Source organism: Mercenaria mercenaria, chromosome 4 (genome assembly GCF_021730395.1).
Source record: "Mercenaria mercenaria strain notata chromosome 4, MADL_Memer_1, whole genome shotgun sequence".
NCBI lineage: Eukaryota > Metazoa > Mollusca > Bivalvia > Venerida > Veneridae > Mercenaria > Mercenaria mercenaria.
This window is the reverse complement of record NC_069364.1, coordinates 72145772-72169813: the sequence shown is the minus strand read 5'-3', so window position 1 is coordinate 72169813 and position 24042 is coordinate 72145772. Positions and strand designations below refer to the sequence as shown.

At 36.4% G+C, this 24042-nt stretch overlaps 1 protein-coding gene across 1 annotated transcript in view; it reads right to left on the bottom strand.

The window, feature by feature from the left end:
* Positions 1-5127: 5127 nt before the first annotated feature.
* Positions 5128-24042, bottom strand: part of LOC128556663 (superoxide dismutase [Cu-Zn]-like) — a 51282-nt gene continuing 32367 nt past the window's right edge. Inside the window, exons 3-5 of the mRNA XM_053542271.1 lie at positions 21395-21464; positions 19551-19665; positions 5128-5469 (exon numbers count right to left, since the gene is read on the bottom strand). Of these exons, the coding sequence (XP_053398246.1) occupies positions 5128-5469; positions 19551-19665; positions 21395-21464 (527 nt within the window). The remainder of the gene's footprint in view (positions 5470-19550; positions 19666-21394; positions 21465-24042) is intronic.

Sequence of the window (24042 nt, the reverse complement as noted above, 5' to 3'; positions counted from 1 at the left end):
TTCATGTTCTTTTTGTCTCCATTTGCAGTGAAATCCAACTTACTCACTTCCTAAATTATTTAAATGATGTCTTCGTACAGTTTAACGTCAATCGGTAATTTAACCTTAAAATAAACAAAGTTTAATCTAGGGCAGTCATGCGTGGTCTGGCATTAAATGACGTCAAATGAACGTCTAAAAGTCTGTAAAAATAAAATCTGTGAAAAATAGAACGCAACCAAACAACATAATAGCAGACTCGGTTTGACTGAGTCTGTTTATGAGAGGTAATGAAATGTGCAACACCCCTCACGCCCCCCGCCCCCTAGCACCGGCTTAAGCGGAATTCTGTTAAAGTAAAAATGAGTGTACTCCACGATCCCAAAGGATCAGAAATATAACAACACAAGACATTTGGAAAAAACTGACACAAACTTTTGAATTACTGTAGAAAACAAAAGTTTAGGCTTACATATCTTAAAAGATAGTTCAGTTATCCACTAGTATTAATTTCAATAATTTGTTATGGCATAATGTACTTATATAGAGTTTGTTCTTTTTTAATTTTCCAGAGAAATAAATGACAGAAGAAATCGAATATGTACCTTTAACCGAGACTACTATCTTGTTCGAAACGAATATTATTATTCTTCAAATGATACACTGTTTATTGATTATACAAGTTGTTCTGTGTACTTTCTATAGAATTAAAAACATAATTAAAATTACAGAAAGTTGTAAACAAAGTTGACGTTATGAAGACGTCGCTGACGTGGACCGCAATGTGTACCCCTTCTTTAAACAAATTATCACCGCACAAACAATATATGGTAACAATTTGAGATTTGGTATATATGTCGCAAAGACGTTATATTTTAAAATGATACAAACGTAAGTCGTCCTTGTTGGCAAGTTTTGAAGGCATGGCTTCAGTCTTAAGTACTTTGTGAACGACCCTAGTAGTAGTAAACGTATAGGAATTTCTTATCATCTTGAATAAGAGGGAGTTTAAAAGAAGCGATCACAAGGCTCCGTTTGCCATACATCATGATTCGAGACTGTGGCAGAAAACACGAGACAGTGCCTTTTAGTCTTAGGTTCCAAGGCAGTTCCAAGGCGGTTTCAAGGCGGTGCCCCGCTGTGTTCCTTTATTTGTTCGTTTTGTCCAAGTGTCTTTGCTTTATGTGAGAGTGTATGTTGGTCGTGTGCACGTCTGCGTGCTGGGTTAACGTTTGAGGAGGCTGTGTTTTCCCTATTGAATATTTATCATTGTTTTTTTCGGTTCATACCAAGCTGTATGCTTATATTATTCCCTAATATAGACTTAGGAATGATTATGCCGAGTGTTCAGATTTTGTACTGTACCCTGTGTTATCTTGGGTAGTAGCCTAGTGGTATAGTGGTAACACATTTGACTGTCAATCCAGAGGTAAATCCAGGGTTTGAATCCGGGTTCAGGGACTGGAAATTCTGACATGATCTTGAGTGACTCCAGTCCATCTAAGAGACCAGTACTGGTTCTTTCCAGAAAAGGGGGGTGTACGTTCACCGGGTACATTAAAGAACCAGACTGTCTATTCATAAAGTGCTAGGCCAAGTTAGTCGAACATTCTAAAATCTCTCTTTCTCTCTTCCTCTGTTCCGCGGCATTTGCCATGTTTCGTCTCTCCTGTCCGATCACTCCTTACCGGCATTGCTAGAGGATAATTTCGCGCCCTATTGTTGATGCGTGTAAAGCATCTTTGAACATGTTTATCATGAAAATTGTTATAGGGTATAAAATAATATTTAGGCAATGGATCCCCGTCAGTACCGGAGCAGGAAGTCCTTGTTATAATGCACACTGCTGTGTTCTGAACAAGATACAGTATGTCCAGTTTATAATATTGGAATAGGAACACCACTCAACTGGTTCATTGTAAAATCTTGATTGCACAGCAACTTTAATGACAATAAACAAGCGACAATGAGCTAAGATTAGTTTATACTATCCATTACTGGCACAGGTACAATTTAGTTGTTTATATGAACACTAGTAACTGTTGTTATCTGTCCAAAATAAAACATATATGTACATACAAAAGAAAAAAAGTCGTATATACCTCTGATGCACGCGGCGGAGTCAAAACTACTACCATCAGAACGAAAATGTGCTGACTAAAGCAAATATATTAGTAGTGTAAAAGGTACAGACCTGTAAATAGATTTACCCAGATTCATTGTTTAATGTTTTGAGTTACTGTGACTATCCCTTCTGTAAAACTGTTGTGGAATTACTTTATTTTGCAGAAAAATAAACTTAGTTACACACAAAGTCATCAAAATTTTATATCTAGTTCATGGGTTTCTGCCACTGACATCACTGTCTGCACTGTTATTTTATGTGGATTTATTCAAAATGGAACGTTCAAAATATTCATTATTTCAACAAATTATTAAAACCTGAAGTGTTTCTCCATGACCGTGTTTCTATATATAAATAGAAAATAAAAATATCTGGTAGGAGATTAGACACGAGCCTCGGAATTTCCCTAGACATAATTGACTTTTGCCGAAACTTTAAATTTATAGATCTGTAACCAAAAGATGATATCAATGTTATTTGGTTACAATTTAGTGAGCTTTGTGGTTTTCAATGTCCATTTAACTGGCGAATCATTTGCAATATTTCTGTAAAATATCACAGCGTGAAAAGCAGACGACATTAGTATTGAACTTATTACGTTAAGAATACAAATATCTACAAAGCATGAAAAAAAGATCAAGTACTACAATAACAGAGTAGTTATATAATTAGGTTAAGTCTTGAATGTGTAAAAGTAGATAACATCAGACGATTAGAAATTCAATACAACTTTCCTTAGTTTGTATTGTACATGTTTAATTGTTATAGCTTATTGCAATGTTTTCTTTTCATAAAAAGACAAAGGTTGTGGATTGCATGTTCTTGTAAGCTGTTTGGAGATTTTAAAAACATAAACATGTTCAACCCTTATCGTGCTGGACAAGATTGATTCTGCCTTTGCGACCAGTGTAGATCTTGATCAGCCTGCACATCCGTGTACAATATCATGTCTGTCTGTTTCGATAATGACCATCTGATCATTCGTTGATAACATAATATAATGTCGGCCGATATGCTAAGAGTGCTAAATACGACGAAATAAACAGGTAAATCACAAACAGTTATTTAATCACAAGAAATGTAATTTATTTAACTAACATAAAGATCCTTTACAATACAGTTTATTAAAGCCGGCTTCATTTACTTACATGTTCATATACGATATGTATATATAGAGCGGCTACGTAGACCTTTAGTCTAGGTTGCCGGAACCGGCTACGTAGACCTTTGGTCTAGGTAGATGGTACCAGCTTGAACCAGCTACCTAGCCACTGCCTAGGTACAAAAAGAGGGGTTTAAGGCCCGTCAGTATGGTCCATTTCTTAGGGACTCCTGATAGTCCCGCAGACGTTTGGGTGCGAATCATATAAATATGCCATATTATACCTCAATACATAAAAGATACTTTTTAATCAGCCACACTGATATCTGCATATAATTAGGGCTAAAACTTCACACACCCATTACATTACTCCCGCTAAATTGCTAATACAGTTAGTCAAGTGAGCTTTTGGTTAGTAAGTTTCAGCAGGTTCAGTTTTAAAGTCCAATTATTTTCCAATCAATCGCTCGTATACGGCCTTCTGATTATATCCGATTAATCGCTCGTATACGGCCTTCCGATTATATCCGATTAATTGATTATCCTTATGCTATCCGATTATCTCCACTAATTAATACAAGGCTTTGACAAATAAAATACTATACATCTTTTATCTATAAGTACCGCACTGTATTATGGCGTTTTTATTTTTAGCAACATGTAAATAAACAGTCAGTAGGTAGCAATCTCTTTTAAAACAAAAGATACTGGAAGTAAGATCAATAGTTGGCTTGATCACGCAGTAGGTTGAGTAGATAGAAGCGTAATCATTTTGCAGTTATAGTTTTGATGGTTCGAACCTTGCATCCGTCATATTTTTTATTTTGCATTTAATCTATATACTTTGTGTAAGTTTGTTTTTCTCTGGTTTCTAATTTATACACGAAAGCCTCAAAAACAAAGATCATATTAAAGATGAAGCGTATTTAAACATGATTACGTGTTAACAGTGGCATATTTAAGTTAGTGAAAAGGTTAGTACTAGATTAACAAACTTTTGTTTTTTTCGTTGAATCGTATTGAAAAAAAAGGAAATTAAATACAGATTTCAAAATACTTGTTTACGGGAATCGAACTCCCGACGAAAAAGTGTAAGACGGATACCAATACCGCTCGGCCAACGAGGAATTACTATCTGAAGCGTAAACGTTGTGTATTGACTTAAATTTATGGTATTGTTTTGTTTGTTTACATTTCAAAGCGCCTTATTACAGTCCATAAAATAGACAAACATGGACAGATCCAAACGGAAGGGGAAGAACAATTTTATAGAAATATTTCAATGGCAAAATAAAATACATATCGAAGCCCTGACCAACCTATAAACCGGGCCATAGGTAACAACACGGTTGACCCATTTAAACGAGTTGTACTGTTCGATACCTATCCATGAATATCGTTCCTTAGGCAAAGTATGTTTATCGAAATTATACTTACGCTAAGATAACACTATCTTGTTTGGATAACCAAATTATAAAAATACCTCAAGTGAAAATCAACTCAGTGAACATAAAATAGTATAAAAGATTTGTTGTTAAAATTTCGAACAGATACATTTGCTGAAAATATGATTTACTTCCTTTATGAGCGCCGAGTATTCCACCTATGATAAAAATATAAATGATGGTATCTTAACTAAAGATGTTTAACTAAAATTCAAAATTATTTATTGAAATTTTCGTGTACGAGGGGTGTTCGAAAAGTACCCGGAAAAGTTTCATAACTTATCTATTTATACGGTTATTAGAATGAGAATTCTAAAAGTGATACTTTGATATATTTTGTACATAATTCAAATGACAAAATGATACAAATTGCAATCTTGCAAAATCCACAGTCACTATGGTAACGTTGGGTAACGTTGGGCGGGGCAGACTATTCATGACGGGAAAATGGCATCTGAAAACCCTGCCTGGCATCTCTAAAATTTACATCTTTTCGAAATATTCGCCTTTGCATGATACACATTTCTCCAACCTACACATCCACTTGTCAAAGGATGACCTGAAATGCTCCTGTCATCAACATCATCAAACCTACTGTCGCGCAGCTCTGATATCAAGGTCGGAAAGAGCCAGAAATCTAACGGTGCTAGATCCGGGGAATATGCAGGATGCTTCACTGTGTCAATTCCCAACACTCTCAGTGTAATTTTTGTGACCACAGAGGAATGGGACGGTGTATTGTCGTGATGTAATAGGAATTTGCCATCAAGTTCCTGACTTTTCTTCTCCACTGCTCGTACCAGATCACGCTTGATAACCTGAAATTGTGATAAAATTGTCGTATCAAATGCTTTTATCATGGCATGAAATATGTATATATATAGAATTCGAGGAATCCATCGAGCGCATATCTTAGACATGCCGAGCTCCCTAGTAACTATTCAATGGACTGTCTACATGCTAAGTCCAACTTATAATTATTACAGTTGTTGATATTGAATTGTTACGTTATTGCATGATCTAGTTTCTTAATCCAACATTTGACAGTGTCATAGAACCGTAGTTTTGAATCAAGAATCCTAATATTTGTTAATTTCATTTTGAGAGCTTGTGTCAATTGTTAAATCGACTGTCGCTCTTAGAAGTCGACAAACGACAATGCAAAGTGAGATCTCAACACTACTATATGACTACGCGCAATGCAAAACGACGCTCGACAATGCGAAACGACGCTCGACAATGTGATGCGTCTGACGAAAATGCGACGGAATAATTTCACGATGTCAGTAGCACGATATATCGCAATGTCACCTCGCGCTCTTGTGTGTCCTATCGCATTGATGTCGTATCGTATTGTCATGCGTCGTGTTCTGCACTTTTCCTGGCCTCTACACACGAAAACACGATAATACACAGCGACATTGTAGTAATTATAGTGTCGCATTGCCTTGCATCTAGTCTGCGTCAGCAACACGCGAAGCGACACTCCACAACACGATTAGTGTTGAAGTTCGGTTACACAGAATTTATCTTACAATTAGATTGTGTTTGCAATATTCCTTCAGCCATGCCCCAAATAACTTGCATAAAAAAAGATAAGAAAAACATCTGAATTTGGTACTCACATATATAACTTACCAAAGTTAAATAGACCAGCGAGTGCGTCCCGTATATTTTGAGATTCGAGCGAAGTCTACAACGAATGCTTTCGTGGAGCCACCATAGTAAAACTGAAAACATCTAAAATAAAAAGATTGAAAAGAAAAGTCTAACAACAATTGCACAAACAACAACTTCAAACTACGGTATATCGGCATAACGGTTACACTGCTTATATAAAGGTTACTAAAGTAAAGTTCGGAAGATCTTCACAAGGGATTAATAACACAAGTGAAATTCAGTCTGTTTATTTCATTCACAGAAGAAAAATGTTTTCTGAGGAATTAACAGTTAGGACTTTGCTTGACCATCATACCTAATTATACCATTATCGGTAATTGTCAGATGGCGACGGTAATTTCCAATGATTAGACCATGCCATTGTGAACTTCGGATTACCTAGGGAAACATAGCGTGAAACAACGTTGGTGAAAATAATGCAGATTTTTTGCGTTTTAAATTTTTGCTGGATGAATATTTTGCTGGAAATATTTTTGCGATTCTACGGAGAGACCGCAGAACTATTCCCCCCGTAGAAATAACCCGCTATACGGGTATGGGAAATTATATGTCGTTAAAGGTCTGTAAATAATCTAGCGTTTTGTTATTTGATTTCGTACACTATTGATTTTATCTATAGAGATATAACTGAACTGTGAATACCGGAGGCAGTAGTCCAATATCAAAATTGTTGCAAATGTTGAATAAAATTAGTTTATGTAAATCACCTGATACCAAGACGAATCCGAGATCTCCCGAGAGGATTATTCAAGCATGACGAGGAGATTTTCGAAAGCTTTGCTCTTGGTTCAAACTACTTTGAAGATTTTGTAAGCAGCGGAAATTGCTGTAAAGGCGCCTGCTAACACAAATGTATTTCTTAGTTCGTTCCCTGTCGATTTCCCATCCATTTTGTTTAAATCCATTATGTGCTTCATACACGTACTCTTTTAGTAACGTTACATTTTTCTCGATTTAAAGCGTTGTTACAAATGTATGTCTGTATTTCCCTATCGATTGTTTATCTAATTTGTTTAAAGTTAATTATTATCTTTCTGATATAAACAGTTGCAAAGCTCGATCTGCGTCGAGGACTTATTGTTAGATAAGACAAAAACACGCACTAGAACTCGTCTAAATGTTTTAATCTATGCTTGGTTCGTTTTAGATATTGGCTTTCAGTTATCAGAGGCGGAAAAGGAGGCTGGTGGTCAAGACCTCAAGTTCCTGTGCTTTAAATGAGGACATTGTATATGAAAATAGTCATTATCCGCATGGTCATTTTTTTCCGCCCTTTTTGTCTATGTACATTGTTTGATTTAACCATATTTTATTGCTCATATATACATGCAAGTAGATACATAAAATTACAAAAATACAAAAGCAAATGGGTTGGGCAACAAGGTCTAACAACATTACATTAAGCCCTTCCCAGCAGTGAAAAATTACAGAAAAATACTAGAATGGCGACACAGAAATTGTTTACATGTATATGCAGTAATAATTAAATGTTATTTGTCATTTAATATTAGTTTGAAAGGTACATGTTTGAGAATGTAAACTGAAAAATGTACAATTTATAAAGTAAAATTACTGGTAAACTGAAATAAAGGTACTGAGATCCCTACCGGTCACTATCCACGGCCTCGTGCCCCAAAAAAACAAAGACAAATATCAAACAGGGAATGCCACGTACCAAAATCGCAGCCTCCCCAAAACGAAACCTACAGCACGCAGACGTGCACACCACAAACACACATACACAAACACGTGCACACACACAAAGCCAACACACGAGGACTAAACGAACAAACAAAGGAACACATACACGCGCATAAACACAAAGCTTACACAAGAGGACAAAACGAACAAACAAAGGAACACAGTGGGGCACCGCCTTGGAACGGCCAAGTTACTGAATTCCACCTGGTATTAATAGTGAGCTACAGGGTTTGTTGTTATAAGTACTCTGAACACTTAATTTGTGTTGTATTGAGATAAGTTCAATCATTCTGTATTAAAACGTTTTGTCAGTTTGATAAATTTTTGAACAGCTTCAAAAATAACTAAGTTGTCCTCGTATCGTAGGTTTTCGTGGCCAGATAGTAGAAGGTTAATATTCAATGGATGGTATGGTCTTGTTTCGCGGAATAGAGTAATTCTCTGTTCCTTAAAAAGCTTACAGTGGAAAAAATAATGTTCAGCGTTTTCAATCATGTCAAACTAAAGTCTTTCATCAAGGGACAATACCCTGTATTTACCGTTGATAAGACAAATTAGATATGCGAGTTTCTCCCCTTATCTACCCGTAAGGTAACATAACGTATCTTACCACCAATCATTCTGATTCATCAGATGTTCGACATGGTACCCGAGACGAACCGGAGAACCATGGTAGAGCTCTGGTATGCGAGAATGCTCACCAATAAACAGTGTTGTCATTATCATCCATAAAAGAATAGGAAGGACGGAATAGGAGTCCGTATATTTAATGCAAGAATTTTATTGGATAAAATATTTTCATGAGTACAAACTATGAAATGGACTAAGGCAGTCTGACAGTGGAAAGTTTTACTTGCAGCAATAAAAACACATGTATATACAAAATGTAACAGTACAAAAAAAATGACAATTTAAGACACAAGTCAAACAATTAAGTACTAAATTTTTAGGTTTATCTGACCACTATTTCATTTACATTTGCTTAGTTAATTAAGTATAATATGTTGCGCAACAGAACATCTGGTTGTATATCAGTACGGATAGCACACACTGCATGCAGTTATGTAAATTCGCATTTCTGTGATCAAAAGTATTCATAAAAATTTCCGAAAAAGTCAACGCTATAGGATTGATTTTTAGTATAGAAATATGATGATTTATTTAAAAATCTAGTTAATTTTCTTTCATTTCTTTTCATCATAAAGTTTTTCTTTTTATAACTGACCCATATACAGGCGCGGATACCTGCTGTGTTTACAGAAGTTTTATGGTATGATCATGCTGACAGCTACTATACATAACACTTTGCTATTAATCAGAAACACATTGCACGCTTATATATGTAAATACTAAGCAAAAAGCCAACCTGCTATATGCTATTTTATTTTAAAAGCAATATTACTGTAATACTAAAATCCATTTTAAATTAAAAGATATCAAGTTAAAAGATATATCATATCAGTTCATCGTTCACATTTACACTTAGATAAGTTTAGACAATTATTTGTTCAACTATAAGCTTCGTAAACCTGATAATGAAACTAAGTACTCGAATCTGTGTGTCAGTAGCATATTTTATATACTTCCAGTAGTGCTAAATTTATCTATCATTCAATTATATCATATAGCAGTCTTGTAACACATATACTAGTAATAACAAAAAAAAAATAATAATACAGTCTTATGTTCATATAGCTTTAATTTATTCTGTTATGCATTAATCCGATTCTGATGAATAACTATGGAAGCGAAAACTCTGTAAAAGCCGATAAAAATTCTGATTTTTTTTTATATTTTCTAAACTGAATCTCAGAAGTTATACTATTTTTATTTCGCAGGCACTAATATCTCATTTATTTCACTTTTACAAAAATGCAACCGATATATTCTGTTAGTCACAGTGTAGCGCGGATGTTAAATACAAAACTATAAAATGTGATTACTGACATTTCACATGTAACAATCTGTTACATTCTAAGACCCCGAATATTTTAATGACACGTGGTTGCGACAATTTACATTTTTGACCGCAACAATGACAAGTGGCTTTGACATTGATCGCATTACACGGTAATATTTGACACAGTAAAATGATATATATTACATAAAATAAACGATATGGAACGCAAAATGTGATAAAGGCAATATTTTATCTTTTATTTTTAAACAATCAGTCAAAAAACTTAAGCTATGCAATTGTATTCCAGCTATGATAATTCTAACATCTTTGCCTCTACTACGGAATACTTCAAGCAAGGCTGAGACTCTTGTCAGCTAACAGAACATAACTCGGACATTTTGGGCAGTGGCTAAAATGCAATTTTAGCCGTTTTTAAATGCAAATGGAAGCAAGATGCTATTGAATTACTTTAAATATTTTTATATCAACATTCTCTTTGTTTGTTATACTTTCACGTCATAACAGTGATAAAATTTGTTTCAGAGGAGAAACAGTATTTAATGTCCTTTAAAGTTAGCGAAAGACGTGGTTTGCTTGCATTTTATATAGGTTACACAGGGAAATACTACGGTTGATTTCAAATGAAATTGGAAGCAAGAAGAAATAGTGTAACATTAATAAAAAATACACCAGTGGAAAGATAAGAAAATGAATTTTATGGTAGGAACAGTGATAAATTTAAATATCAAAGCAGGAAATAAGAGTGGTCAAAACAAAATTTAATCCTTCTATATTTCAATGTAAATCAGAGGTCTGTCTGATATCAGAGTCTCTGCGGCGGCTGTTCTCGCATCCCGCTGTGGATAGCTTGATAAGACGCCTAAGAAGAAAAAAGTTGGGTATGATTCGAACCACACTGACAGTAAGAATCTTCTCTTAGGTGATTTCTGAACAAGTCATCATTTAAATTACTGCATTTGTTTCTTAGACGAGCATGCAATACTGATAAGTTCCTTTGACCATAGAGAAAATGTTTTGGTACCTCTGTCGCTTTATATTATTGTTTTAAATGTACATTGTTTGGACAGTAAAAGCTCGAACAAGAATGTGTTTGTGAAACTGAATCAAGATTAAGTTACTATATACGAAGACTTACCTCGAAGAAATGGTAATGAAATAAAACTGAAATAAATGCCCACTATGACAATCCATAAAACAACCTCAGAAACTGGTCATGTTAAAATAATATTTAGTGCGATAAACATAAACAGCGGAATCATGCGCTTTCACAACAGGGAACTCAATATAACGGTAATGTATTACAACCCATGTATTCGGTAGGACAATGCGATCTGCTGCAAAACTTACATATGATACTATTTCATTTATGTGATATTTTGTATAACACTCGAGCAATTGTAATTACTGACAATCATACAGAATTTATCCATTATCTTAGTATTAAATACTATTCATTAGAATTCTTGTATAGTTGATGTTGCACAGGCATGGCAATTAACTAGTAAGTAATTTTACGTATACAACTTCTGTGGAAACTTTCAGATTTCTAATAAGAAATCCGCCTATCATGTTACGATAGATATATTTTAATGCATTTACTTTAAAGACCTGCTCCAGTCCTACCTTTTAACATTAAATTGTCACTGAATAAGCATGAAAATCCTGACTATGAACAGTGAGCCTATCAAAATAGAGTCAGGGTATAATAGTTAATATTATAACTATTATATTATTATAATGTTACATATTGTAATCATGGGTTGCATACACACAATAGAATTTGAATAGCCGTGGAGCAGGGCTTTAAAACCCTTTACATGGATGAATTGTACAGCAACGCTAATGTAAACATATGAGGATTTTAATTGTACGCGTTGATCTTATATTAAGAGATAGCTTCACATCAAATGCACACACGTTATTCAATGATAAACTGAACAGGTCAACTCAGTTCGTTTTAAAATGCTAAAATATATTGGCTGTCAGTAAGCAGGGGCGGAAAAGGAGGTTAGCGGTCAAGACTGAAATTATTATCTGCATGAGCAATTTATTCCACCACTTTTTTTGCCAACATACCTAGTTTGGACTGTTGGTTCTTGTTCTGCTTTATAACATTCCACCCCTTTTTGCTGACATACCTAGTTTGGACTGTTGGCTCTGCTTTATAACACTCCACGCCTTTTTGCCGACATACCTAGTTTGGACTGTCGACTCTGCTTTATAACATTCCACCCCTTTTTGCCGACATACCTAGTTTGGTCTGTTGGCTCTGCTTTATAACATTCCACCCCTTTTTGCCGACATACCTAGTTTAGACTGTTGACTCTGCTTTAAAACAATATACTTGAAAGAGTGCTAACAAATAATTTATTTATGAAACTGAATCAAGATTACAATTAACGATATACAAAGACCACCAGTTCACTGGATGGTCATTCTAAATCCGATTACCAGTGGATAAATACGATATGTACAGTGATCAAATATAGCATATCCTAAGGAAACTGTCACCATGGAAACTTTAAGCCGACAAAGATTCGACAAATAGAATATTTGATGTTCAACTTTATAGATATTTAATGACTGTATGGTGCATTCTGTCAGTATTACCAGTGTTATACAAACTAGACACTAATCAGTAAGCCACGGCATAATGACGCACCCAGCTTTAAGACCTGACATTACATAATACCAGGCAGGCTATTTAGGGTTTTGTTATGTCCATATAATACAATTCATATTCGAACAATAGAAGAATAGAGAGTGGGATGGACTGATTCCGTCCGTCATCGCGTAGAAAAAGCCGGATAAAGCAATTGTTATCGGTTAAAGAAAAGTTCTGAAAAATAAAATCGACATATACAGTTCGTTTTCGTAAACATCGTGTTTGTAAACATTAAAGATTGCGTTTTGTTACCTTAACTCAGGGTTCCATATTTTAGTGTGTCTTGTATAAGAAAAACGTGAGCTCAAGCTAAACAAAGACATAATAAAAAAGGAGAAAGGTTATTTTGTAAGTAGAGAAATTTTGGTTTGAAAATGTGTAAACACGGATGACCTAGTAATCGAACTGCAATGTCTGTTTTGAATATGCATAAACGTTATTTTGACAACAGACGGTGATAAAAATTGTTCCCTTTAAACGTCAATTAATGTTTGGTGTATATAGTAATTTTCTATTAATTGTATAAGAGAATGGGTTTTAATAGAGGGACTATAGATGTTGGCGAGGGCAAACCAACTGCTAACGAAACTTGCGACATACTTACGTACTTATCCGATATAGAGAAATTTTAAACGTTATTTATAGTCTAGTGGGAACATATCATTCTTTCGATCAAAAGAACCATTATTCCATTTAAAAGACTAAAACTCTTATTCAAGACGATTGAAATGCATTTAAATGTAACAGACGACACATTGCTAAATACATGAATAGCATATACATCAATTTGAGTTAGTTATGTAGACATAAGATATAATTGTAATTAATTGTTATAGTACTTTAATGTGTGTTATTCGTAGTATTTCGCGCAATAAAGCATCATTAAAGTAACAAATCTCTAATATAATTCCGCCTTGCATCGTTTCATAATGGAAGTATACTACATACGCATCAGCCGAGCGGAAACTCTTTTTGTTTCAAGATTTAAGTACATCAGTTTTCCATTTACGAAAATCGTAAATGAACATGCATAAGACTGGCAAAGAAGAAAAAAAGATTTCATCCATTTTCCGCGAAACAGGTGAAACGTGCCCAGAACAAGGATAATGAACTATATGTATTCTCTAACGTATTGTAAATGAAACTATTCTCTTACACAAGCCATTGTTAAATTAAAGAAACACGCACTGTCCTTCTCACTTGTTCTTTCTGAATACAGTTAGGTGCTCCCCTACACCATTTCTCGTTTTATTCTCATGATACAGTAAAGGTTTTCTCCTGACATCATTTGCCCAATCTCTTTTATTGCTATGAACACAGTTAAAGTTCTCTCCCGACACCAGCTGCTCTTTCTCTTTCATCAACCTACTGTAAGCCACAAGATCTTTCATTTCATGAGAACTGGTCCTTGGCCAGTATTAAACCATTAGCGGGACATGACAAGTGATTTCTAGTCAGTGACAGGACTTGTCAACTTGGTAGGATTTGGTATTATGACTTAAATTCAATTTAATGAAGGGAAATAATTACAAGTGACCAAAATTGAGTACTTGTTCTTGTACACTGCACTTCCAGTTGATGGCCTCTGTCAGTGCTTTAAGTTAAAAAAAATCTCTTTCATAGATTTAGAGTTTTGTTCCGAGCAAGAGTTACATGAGTAAATTAAATAAACTGACTGACCAACAGAGCATACTAGTAACATGTTAGCACTAAATATGTTTATTTACTGACTGACCTAAAGAGCAGGTGACCTCAAAACCATTGAGGAGTTTTGGACCATAGAATGATAGAAAGTGAAGGGGAAGAACCGGCTCTTTATTTCAGAAGGTTGTTTTGAGTTTTGTCTGTCACTTGTCTAAACAAGAGGGCCATGAAGGCCCTGTATCCCTCACCTGACCTATTGACCTAAAGATCATCAAGATTAACATTCTGACCAAGTTTAATAAAGATATGGTCATAAATGTGATCTCTAAAGTGTTAACTAGCTTTTCCTTTGATTTGACCTGGTGCCCTAGTTTTTGAACCCACATGACCCAGATTCGAACTTGACCTAAAGATCATCAAGATTAACATTCTAATCAAGTTTCATGAAGATACAGTTATAAATGTGACCTCTAAAGTGTTAACAAGCTTTTTCTTTGATTTGACCTAGTGACCTAGTTTTTGACCCCACCTGACCCAGATTCGAAACTGACCTATAGATCATCAAGATCAACATTCTGACCAAGTTTCATTAAGATACGGTCATAAATGTGGCCTCTACAATGTTAAGTAGCTTTTCCTTTGATTTGACCTGGTGACCTAGTTTTTGATCCTACATAACCCAGATTCAAACTGGACCTTGGGACCATCAATATTAACATTCTGACCAAGATTCATGAAGATAAGTCATAAATGTGGCCTCTAGAGTGTTAAAAAGCTTTTCCTTTGATTTGACCTGGTGACCTAGTTTTTGACCCCAGAAAACCCAATATTTAACTTGTCCAAGATTTTATTGAGGATAACATTCTGACCAAGTTTCATTAAAATTGGGCCAAAATTGTGACCTCTAGAGTGTTAACAAGCTTTTCCTTTGATTTGACCTGGTGACCTAGTTTTTTGACCCCAGATGACCAAATATCGAACTCGTCCAAGATTTTATTAAGGATAACATTCTGGCCAAGTTTCATTAAGATTGGGCCAAAATTGTGACCTCTAGAGTGTTAACAAGCTTTTCCTTTGATTTGACCTGGTGACCTAATTTTTGACCCCAGATGACCCAATATCGAATTCGTTCAAGACTTTATTGAGAGTAACATTCTGACAAAGTTTCATTAAGATTGGGCCAAAATTGTGACCTCTAGAGTGTTAACAAGCTTTTCCTTTGATTTGACCTGGTGACCTAATTTTTGACCCCAGATGACACAATATCGAACTCGTCCAAGATTTTATTGAGGGTAACATTCTGACCAAGTTTCATTAAGACTGGGCCAAAATTGTGACCTCTAGAGTGTTAACAAGCTTTTCCTTTGATTTGACCTGGTGACCTAGTTTTTGACCCCAGATGACCCAATATCGAACTCGTCCAAGATTTTATTGCGGGTAACATTCTGACCAAGTTTCATTAAGATTGGGCCAAAATTGTGACCTCTAGAGTGTTAACAGTCAAATTGTTGACGACGGACGACAGACACAGGGCGATCACAAAAGCTCACCTATGAGCATTTCGTGCTCAGGTGAGCTAAAAAACATTGGTTAGAAATTAACATGAGGGTAAGGAAAGTAAATGTCTTCCAAGAATGTATTTAATAAACAGTTTTCAAGCTTTCAAAGTGGGATATAAAAGTTCTTGTAGAAAAGTGCAAGTTCTTGAAGAAAAGCGCATGTCTCCCCCAAAGCATAGTAGTAATAGGCACTTCCCCAAAGCATAGTAGTAATAGGCAAGAAGTCAAACAGGGACATGAGCAAAAATCTAAGAGACATTGATGGTTGACTTAGTGACTGAAATGCAACAGGGATCATCTACTCAGCATGTCCAATCATCCTATGAAGTTTCAATGTTTTGAGTAAAGTGGTTCTAATGTTATAGATTGAAAACAGTTTTTCATGTTCTGGACCCTGTGACCTTGACCTTTGATTGAGTGACCACAAAATCAATAGAAGAACCTTAGAAGTTTAAACATTCTGGGTCAAGTGACTCTCAACTTACTGATCAGAAATGGTTTTCCATCTTCAGGCCCCTGTGACCTTGACCTTTGATGGAATGACCCCAAAAACAATAGGGGTTGTCTACTCCATAAGCCGTACCACCCTATGAAGTTTGAAGGTTCTAGGTCAAATTGTTCTCCAGTTATTGATCGGAAATGAAGTGTGACGTATGTAGGTACGGACGCATGGAAAGGAGAAAAAATTTGTCTCCCACAGTAGGGGGGACATAAATAGGTGGGACAAAACTGAAACAACTTAACAAAGCAGTTCCTCATAAATAAGTGGTAATTCTGAAGAAATTGCACCAACAATTTTTTTAATTTGGTCCTTATAACAACTGGAGCAGTGGTGTTAAGTAATAAAATCCCTTTGTTAGTGGTTCTGGGGAGAACAAGAGGGCCAAGATGGCCCTAGGGCGCTCACCTGAGAAACACACCATAACAGTGTAAACATGTTTGACCTAGTGATTTCATGGAAAAGAATATTCTGACCAATTATCATTAAAATTGGAGCAAAAACCTTGAGTATAAATAAGTATTTTCTTTGATTTGACCTAGTGACCTAGTTTTTGACCCCAGATGACCAATATTCGAACTTGACCTAGATTTCATTAAGTCTATCATTCTGACCAACTTTCATGAAGATCAACTGAAAAATACAGCCTCTATTGCATACACCAGGTTTTTCTTTGATTTGACCTAGTGACCTAGTTTTTGATCCCAGATTACCTATATTCAAGCTTGACCTAGACTTCATCAAGGCAATCTTTCTGACCAAAATTGATGAAGAATAATTGAAAAATACAGCCTCTACCGCATACACAATGTTTTTCTTTGATTTGACTTAGTGACCTACTTTTTGACCCCAGACTACCCATATTAGAACCTGACCTAGATTTCATCAAAGCAACCATTCTGACCAAATTTTATGAAAATCCAGCGTAAAATGCAGCTCTATTGCATACACAAGGTTTTTCCTTGATTTCATCTAGTGATCTATTTTTTCAACCCAGATGACCCATATTCGAACTTGACCTAGATTTCATCAAGGCTATCATTCTGACAAAATTTCATGAAGATCAGTTGAAAATTACAGCCTCTATTGCATATACAAGGTTTTTCTTTGATGTAACCTAGTGACCTACTTTTTGACCCCAGATGACCCATATTCGAACTTGATCTAGATTTTATCAAGGCAATCATTCTGACCAAATATCATGAAGATCAATTGAAAAATACAGCCTCTATCACATACTGAAGGTTTTTCTTTGATTTGACCTAGTGACCTAGTTTTTGACCCCAGATGACCCATTTTCGACCTAGATTTCATCAAGGTAATCATTCTGACCAAATTTCATGAAGATCAGTTGAAAAATACAGCCTCTATCGCGCACACACAAGCTAAATGTTGACAGACGACAGACAGACAGCAGTGACCTACTTTTTGACCTCAGATAACCCATAATCAAACTGAACATAGATTTCATCAAGGCAATCAATCTGACCATATTTCATGAAGATCAATTGAAAAATACAGTCTCAAGCGCACACACAAGGTTTTTCTTTGATTTGACCTAGTGACCTACTTTTTTACCTCAGATGACCAATATTCAAACCTGACCTTGATTTCATCAAGGCAATCATTCTGACCTAATTTCAGGAAGATGAATTGAAAAACAAGAGCTGTCTCCATAGGATGACACATGCCCCCGATGGCACTTTGAATGAATAGTTATGGCCGATGTTAGAGTTCAGGACCTTTGACCTACGGACCTGTGTCTTGCGCGCGACAAGTCGTCTTACTGTGGTACATATTCATGCCCAATAATTTTAAAATCCATGCATGAATGACAAAGATATGGACCAGACACGCCCATCAATGCACTATCATGAAATATGACCTTTAACGTCTAAGTGTGACCTTGACCTTTGAGCTACAGACCTGGGTCTTGCGTGCGACACGTCGTCTTACTGTGGTACACATTCATGCCAAGTTATTTGAAAATCCATCCATGGATGACAAAGATATGGACCGGACACGAATGCACTATCATGAAAAATGACCTTTAACGTCTAAGTGTGACCTTGACCTTTGAGCTGCAGACCTGGGTCTTGCGCGCGACACGTCGTCTTACTGTGGTACACATTCATGCCAAGTTATTTGAAAATCCATCCATGGATGACAAAGATATGGACCGGACACGAAAATTGTGGACAGACCAACAGACTGACAGACGGTTCAAAAACTATATGCCTCCCTTCGGGGGCATAATAAAGCCTCTATCGCAAACACAAGGTTTTTCTTTGATTTGACCTTGTGACCTAGTTTTTGACCCCAGATGACACATATTCGAACTTGACCTAGACTTCACCAAGGCAATCATTCTGACCAAAATTGATGAAGATTAATTGAAAAATACAGCCTCTATCGCATACACATGGTTTTTCTTTGATTTGACCTAGTGACCTAGTTTTTGACCCAAGATGACCCATTTTCGAACTCGGCCTAGATTTCATCAAGGTAATCATTCTGACCAAATTTCATGAAGATCAGTCAAAAAATACAGCCTCTATCGCATACACAAGCTAAATGTTGACAGATGACAGACAGACGGACGACGGACATCGAGCAATAAGAAAAACTCACCTAAGCATTGCTCAGGTAAGCTAAAAACCTATCAATATCTGACCTCCAAGTGTGACTTTAACCCTTTCAGCTATGGGTCTGATTTTGCGCATGACACTGCAACTCATTATCGAGAACATTTGTGCCAACTCATATGATAAGCCCTTGCTAGATGGCAGTTTGGTCTGGACACAACAAAGATCTTTTTAACCTTTGACCTCAAAGTGTGACCTTGACCTTCAAGCTAGGCCTTTGAATATTGCTCGTGGCATATTGTCTCACTATGGAGAAAATTGGTGCCCAAAAATATCAAAAGCCTTTGATAGATTGTTCAGTTATAGACCGAACAGGAAAAGAACGACCCTGGATCTCTATGTGTGACCTTGACCTTTGAGGTAGGGCCTAGGTTTGCACATGTGCTATCTCATTATAAGGAACATTTCTACTATGCATTATTAAAATTTCTTGATGGACAGGACACTAGCTAGTGTAGAAAGATGGACAGAAATGCGCAACCCAACAGTCACCGGAAAGTGGTTGTCAACCTGTAGGGTACTAAAACACTATTTGACCCAGTATACTGATAGACAATAGTCAGCTGTTAAAAAGCATTGACTCACCACAATTGTTCTGCCAATGATAGAATTTGCGCCTGTAAGACTGATCATCTTATCCTTGATATCCACTCTGCAGTCACCACCAGCACAGGTTACATTACCAAGGTCGCCAACATGTCTGTATATAATATATTTGATATAACATTATGCTAAATGGTTAGTCAAGGATTAATATGCAAAGTCATTCTAAATAACTGGGATTGTAAAACTGAGGGCCAAGATTGCCCTTGATTGCTGACCTAAATTTCACAGCTAGCTTGAACACTGTAAGAAGGCAGGGGTTGGGGGAGGGAGGGGGTGCGGTTGTAGGAAGGATGACACAGTATGTAGAAATAGCAAGACATTTTTTCTGACAGGGTTAGAGGGCTCGTAATGATTTGGAGGGTAAGGGGTAGGGGAGTTAAGAGGGGGTGACAATGTGATAGTAAGAGATATCAATACTTGATAAATTAAAGATCAGAAAAAAAAATGTGGGGTGTGGGGTAAGTGAGAGTGGGAGTTAAAGGGCAGACTGGGATGATGTGATACAAAGAGACAATATCAAGATGCACAAAAAACTAAAAGTAATAATAAACAAATTGCAGGGGAGGGGGCCAGGAGGCAGGTGCTTGAACTAATTGGTTGATCAGCTAAATATCACATTATTTTGAATTTGGGTAAACAGTTTTAGAGGAGAATTTTTATCTTTTCCATACAGCCATTGTTACAGTCGCTTACGCATAGCCTGTATATTTAAAGCCAATCTCTGACAAGAGTCAGCGAGTCAACTCTTTGTATAAGTGGTTAGAGCATTGGACTAGCACCTGTGTTTGAATCCTGCCTTAGACTGCTGGGGCTTTTCGTCATGAAAATGCTCTCTTTAATTTCTGATTATGCCTAAAAGTCGTAAGATGGGGGCCCAGACCAGGATACGGACTTTATCTTGTGGCGAAAATGGCTCTTTTTATACCAAAATGATTTACACATCATCATAAATGATGATATCTTTGAAGTGTTATGGTCGCTTACGCATAGCCTCTACTTTTAAAGCCAATCTCTGACAACTGTGTCAGGGAAATGACTCTTTGGCTTAGTAGTCAGAGCACTGGACTAGCACCCGAGCAGCTTGGGTTCGAATCCCGCCATAGGCAGCTGGGACTTTTTTTTGGTCAAAGAAAATGCTATGCTCTTTCATTTGTTACTGCTAAAAGTCGTATAACCATACAGAACACAATAGCTATCAATAAAGGTGATCAATACCCACAGACTCTACTTTTATACAGAGAAAGTAAATTTTTTTGACCATATCCTTTGACCTTTTGTCCCTCCATGCAATATTTCATCACAGCAGGCACATGGGTAGAACCACCCACCTTCCATAAGCCAGCTGGATGGCTTCCTCACATGAAGAATTCAATGCCCAGAGTGAGGCTCAAACCCACAATTGTGTACTCCGCACATAGTCTTGTTAAGGTTAATAACTGATGCTAAATTGATGAAGAGTTTCTCAGAAATTTTGAAGATATGGAGTAGATACGACATTATGTTATATGACATTTGACCTACATGTCTGATCTTGACCTTGGTCCTAGTGACCTGGTACGCTCTGCATGTTGTATATCAATGAGGTAAAAAATTGATGCTTGTTTTGAAGTCCTGAAAGGGGCCAACCTGAAACAGCTGAATAAACTTGACAGAGAATCATGCCAGGATGCTACTGACAAAGTCAGTGCAATTCTGACAAGTACTTTTAATAGAGATGTCATCTGAAGAAAAGTTTGGATGGACGGACAGACATAGGACTGTGAGCATTTACTTCCTATTCAGGTGAGCTAAACAGACATTCTGTTGTCAATCTTTATGCTTACCTTTCAGCATCATCTGGACCTCCATGTTCTTTGCCATCTGGGTTGAAATGGGCACCTGCACTTGTGCAACCTGAAACATTACATAATAATTGAAGAGAAACAAGTGAACAATCAAATAAGAAAATCAAGTTAAATGCATTGAATCAATTTCACTGTTGCTCTGGAATGAAATTTTGAAAAATCTGCTGTACTAGTATACTTTTAACTTATTGCGTAACTGTTATGGCATATAGTGGGTTGAATAAGTCAAACAGAGTGCCATGACGGCCCTAAATCGCTCATCTGAGTTTCCGAGCTTACAGTCTGCCACTTAGGAAGAGGACTATAATATGCACCTGGTGTTGAAAGTTCCAAAAGGTAGCAGAAGTAAATTAGTGTGACAGATGACAAACAGTTCAAACACAATATGCTTTTAAGGTCTTTAAAGCTGGGTGGAAAAATACACACAGACAAATGATGTTTTGGCAGGTCTCTTTATAATAGTTTTCTGCATCCAAGGGTTCATGAGAAGAAGATGGTTCATACAGACTTTTCATGGAAATATTCAGGGACTTTTTAGAGACTTTTCAGGGACATTGTATCAATATTTAGGGCTTCTCAATTTATCAACTTCTTCAGAAAATGAGTAACAATTCTTATATCCACCTCTGTTTTGTTACACTGTTTTGTTGTTGTTGTTGTTCTAGTTTGCTATTGTGTAGCTGTTAACTCATGTGCGGCCACATCATTGTCATCCTTTGTACTTTTTTAAACTCATGTACTTAAACTCATTTGCATATATGTCACTTCTGGGAAGGAGTTTATTCTGATTCGCTGCTGAAGCAACCAGAATTTTGTATATATTGGCTGAAAACATCTATCAGTTCTCTCCTTGCCTCAACCCTGTTATCAGCCAGTTCTTTTACTAGGGTAGCCGTTGATATGTTACCACAATTAATGTTTTCACTGTATAGTATTGTCTCTATGTCTCTTTCAAGTATCTCTCTCTGTTGTGTAAATCTGGCACAATGAAAAATGTAATGTTGTACTGTTTCTGGAACCTTGCATTGGCTGCACATTGCTGATTTTGTTGGATCAATTTTTGACCAGTGTGCGTTTAATACTGAGTGACCTCTTAATAACTGATTGATAATACAAAAAATCTTCCTGTTTTCCTCTCCTACCAAAGACCTAACTTCTGCTTTCTGATAAACTTCCTGAATATTTTCAATGTTTTCTGACAGGTTGTACTTGTTCCAATCTGACTAAAGTACATATCCTATAACGCTACGCATAGGATCTGAGAACGACCTATTCATTGCCTCGTTCTGACGACCCTTTCGCTAACCAATCAGAGCCTAACTTACAACATCTTGCAAATCTACCTGTTGCCTTGACTTTTGATATTTACAATTCTTATATCATAATGTATCAGATAGCCGGTTAGCTCAGTCGGTAGGCCACTTGCTTTGTAAGCGAGGGGTCCCGGGTTCGAGCCCTGGAATAATTGCACATTTTTCTTACTCTTTGACATTCGAACAAGTCGTTTGATTGGATAAAATAAAAATAGCAATACTGGAAATCCAAAATATACAGAAGACGAATGTGAATGGGTCGTTTTCAGATCTTCGTTTAGAAGATCAAGTACTTAAGTCAGATTGTACTTGTTCCATTTTTCTTTTATTTTTTCTTTCATATTTTTAACAACTTCCCTAGCATCCCTCTTATTTGTGACCTCTGTCTCATCTTTGGAGCATATTTCTATAGCTGCAGCTTTTGCCTGTTCATCTGTCAACTCGTTTCCTGTTATGTTTTTCTGGCCTGGAATCCAATGAACTTCAATTTTGTACTTTTTATCCTGTAGGACTGACAAATATTTCTTGATGATTAGAATATTTTCAATCATTTGAGTAGGGACCTCTTTACAAAACACTGAGGTGATTGCAGCCTGACAGTCAGTGAAGATGTGAATATTTTTTTATGTAGGTGTTTTTACCTCAGTGAGGAATTCCAGTGCAATTTCAATACCTACGATCTCTCCCGCAAAATTATTTCCAAATTTGCTTACTGGCTTCTTCAAGAGGACTGCAGATGATTCATACCCATTTAGATAAATTGCTGCCCCAGCTCCTGTTGGGCCAGGGTTCCCTATTGCCGATCCGTCTGTGAAGGCTAAGATACAATTGTCTTTACAAGACCCTAATACTTCTTTTATACTGGCCGCCTGTATTTCCTTAGAGTCATGAAATGTATATATTCTTTGGCTCTAGACAGCCCAAAATGTTCTTTACTGTATTCAAATTCTTTTTCAATATGTTCTAATCTCACATCTTCTCTAACCTCATTAAATCTACTGACTAGTAACTGGAATGTTTTTGGTCTTCCTCTGTGGTTATGACATTCTGCCATCCATGCATTAAATTCTTCCTTCAAAGGATCTGTCTCTCGTTTCTCAGCTATTCTTATCAACTCTTGACAATGCCTTAATTTCATATGCAGTTCAATAGGGGTGCAATTAGTCAGAACTTCTAATGTGTCTGTACTGGTACTTGATACACATCCAGTTGCTTTCAGCATTGCGCTTCTCTGGATTCCATTAAACTGTCTGTAATAACTGTCAGTTGCTGTAACAAGTAAAGGTGCTCCATAGTCTATTACTGGCAATACCA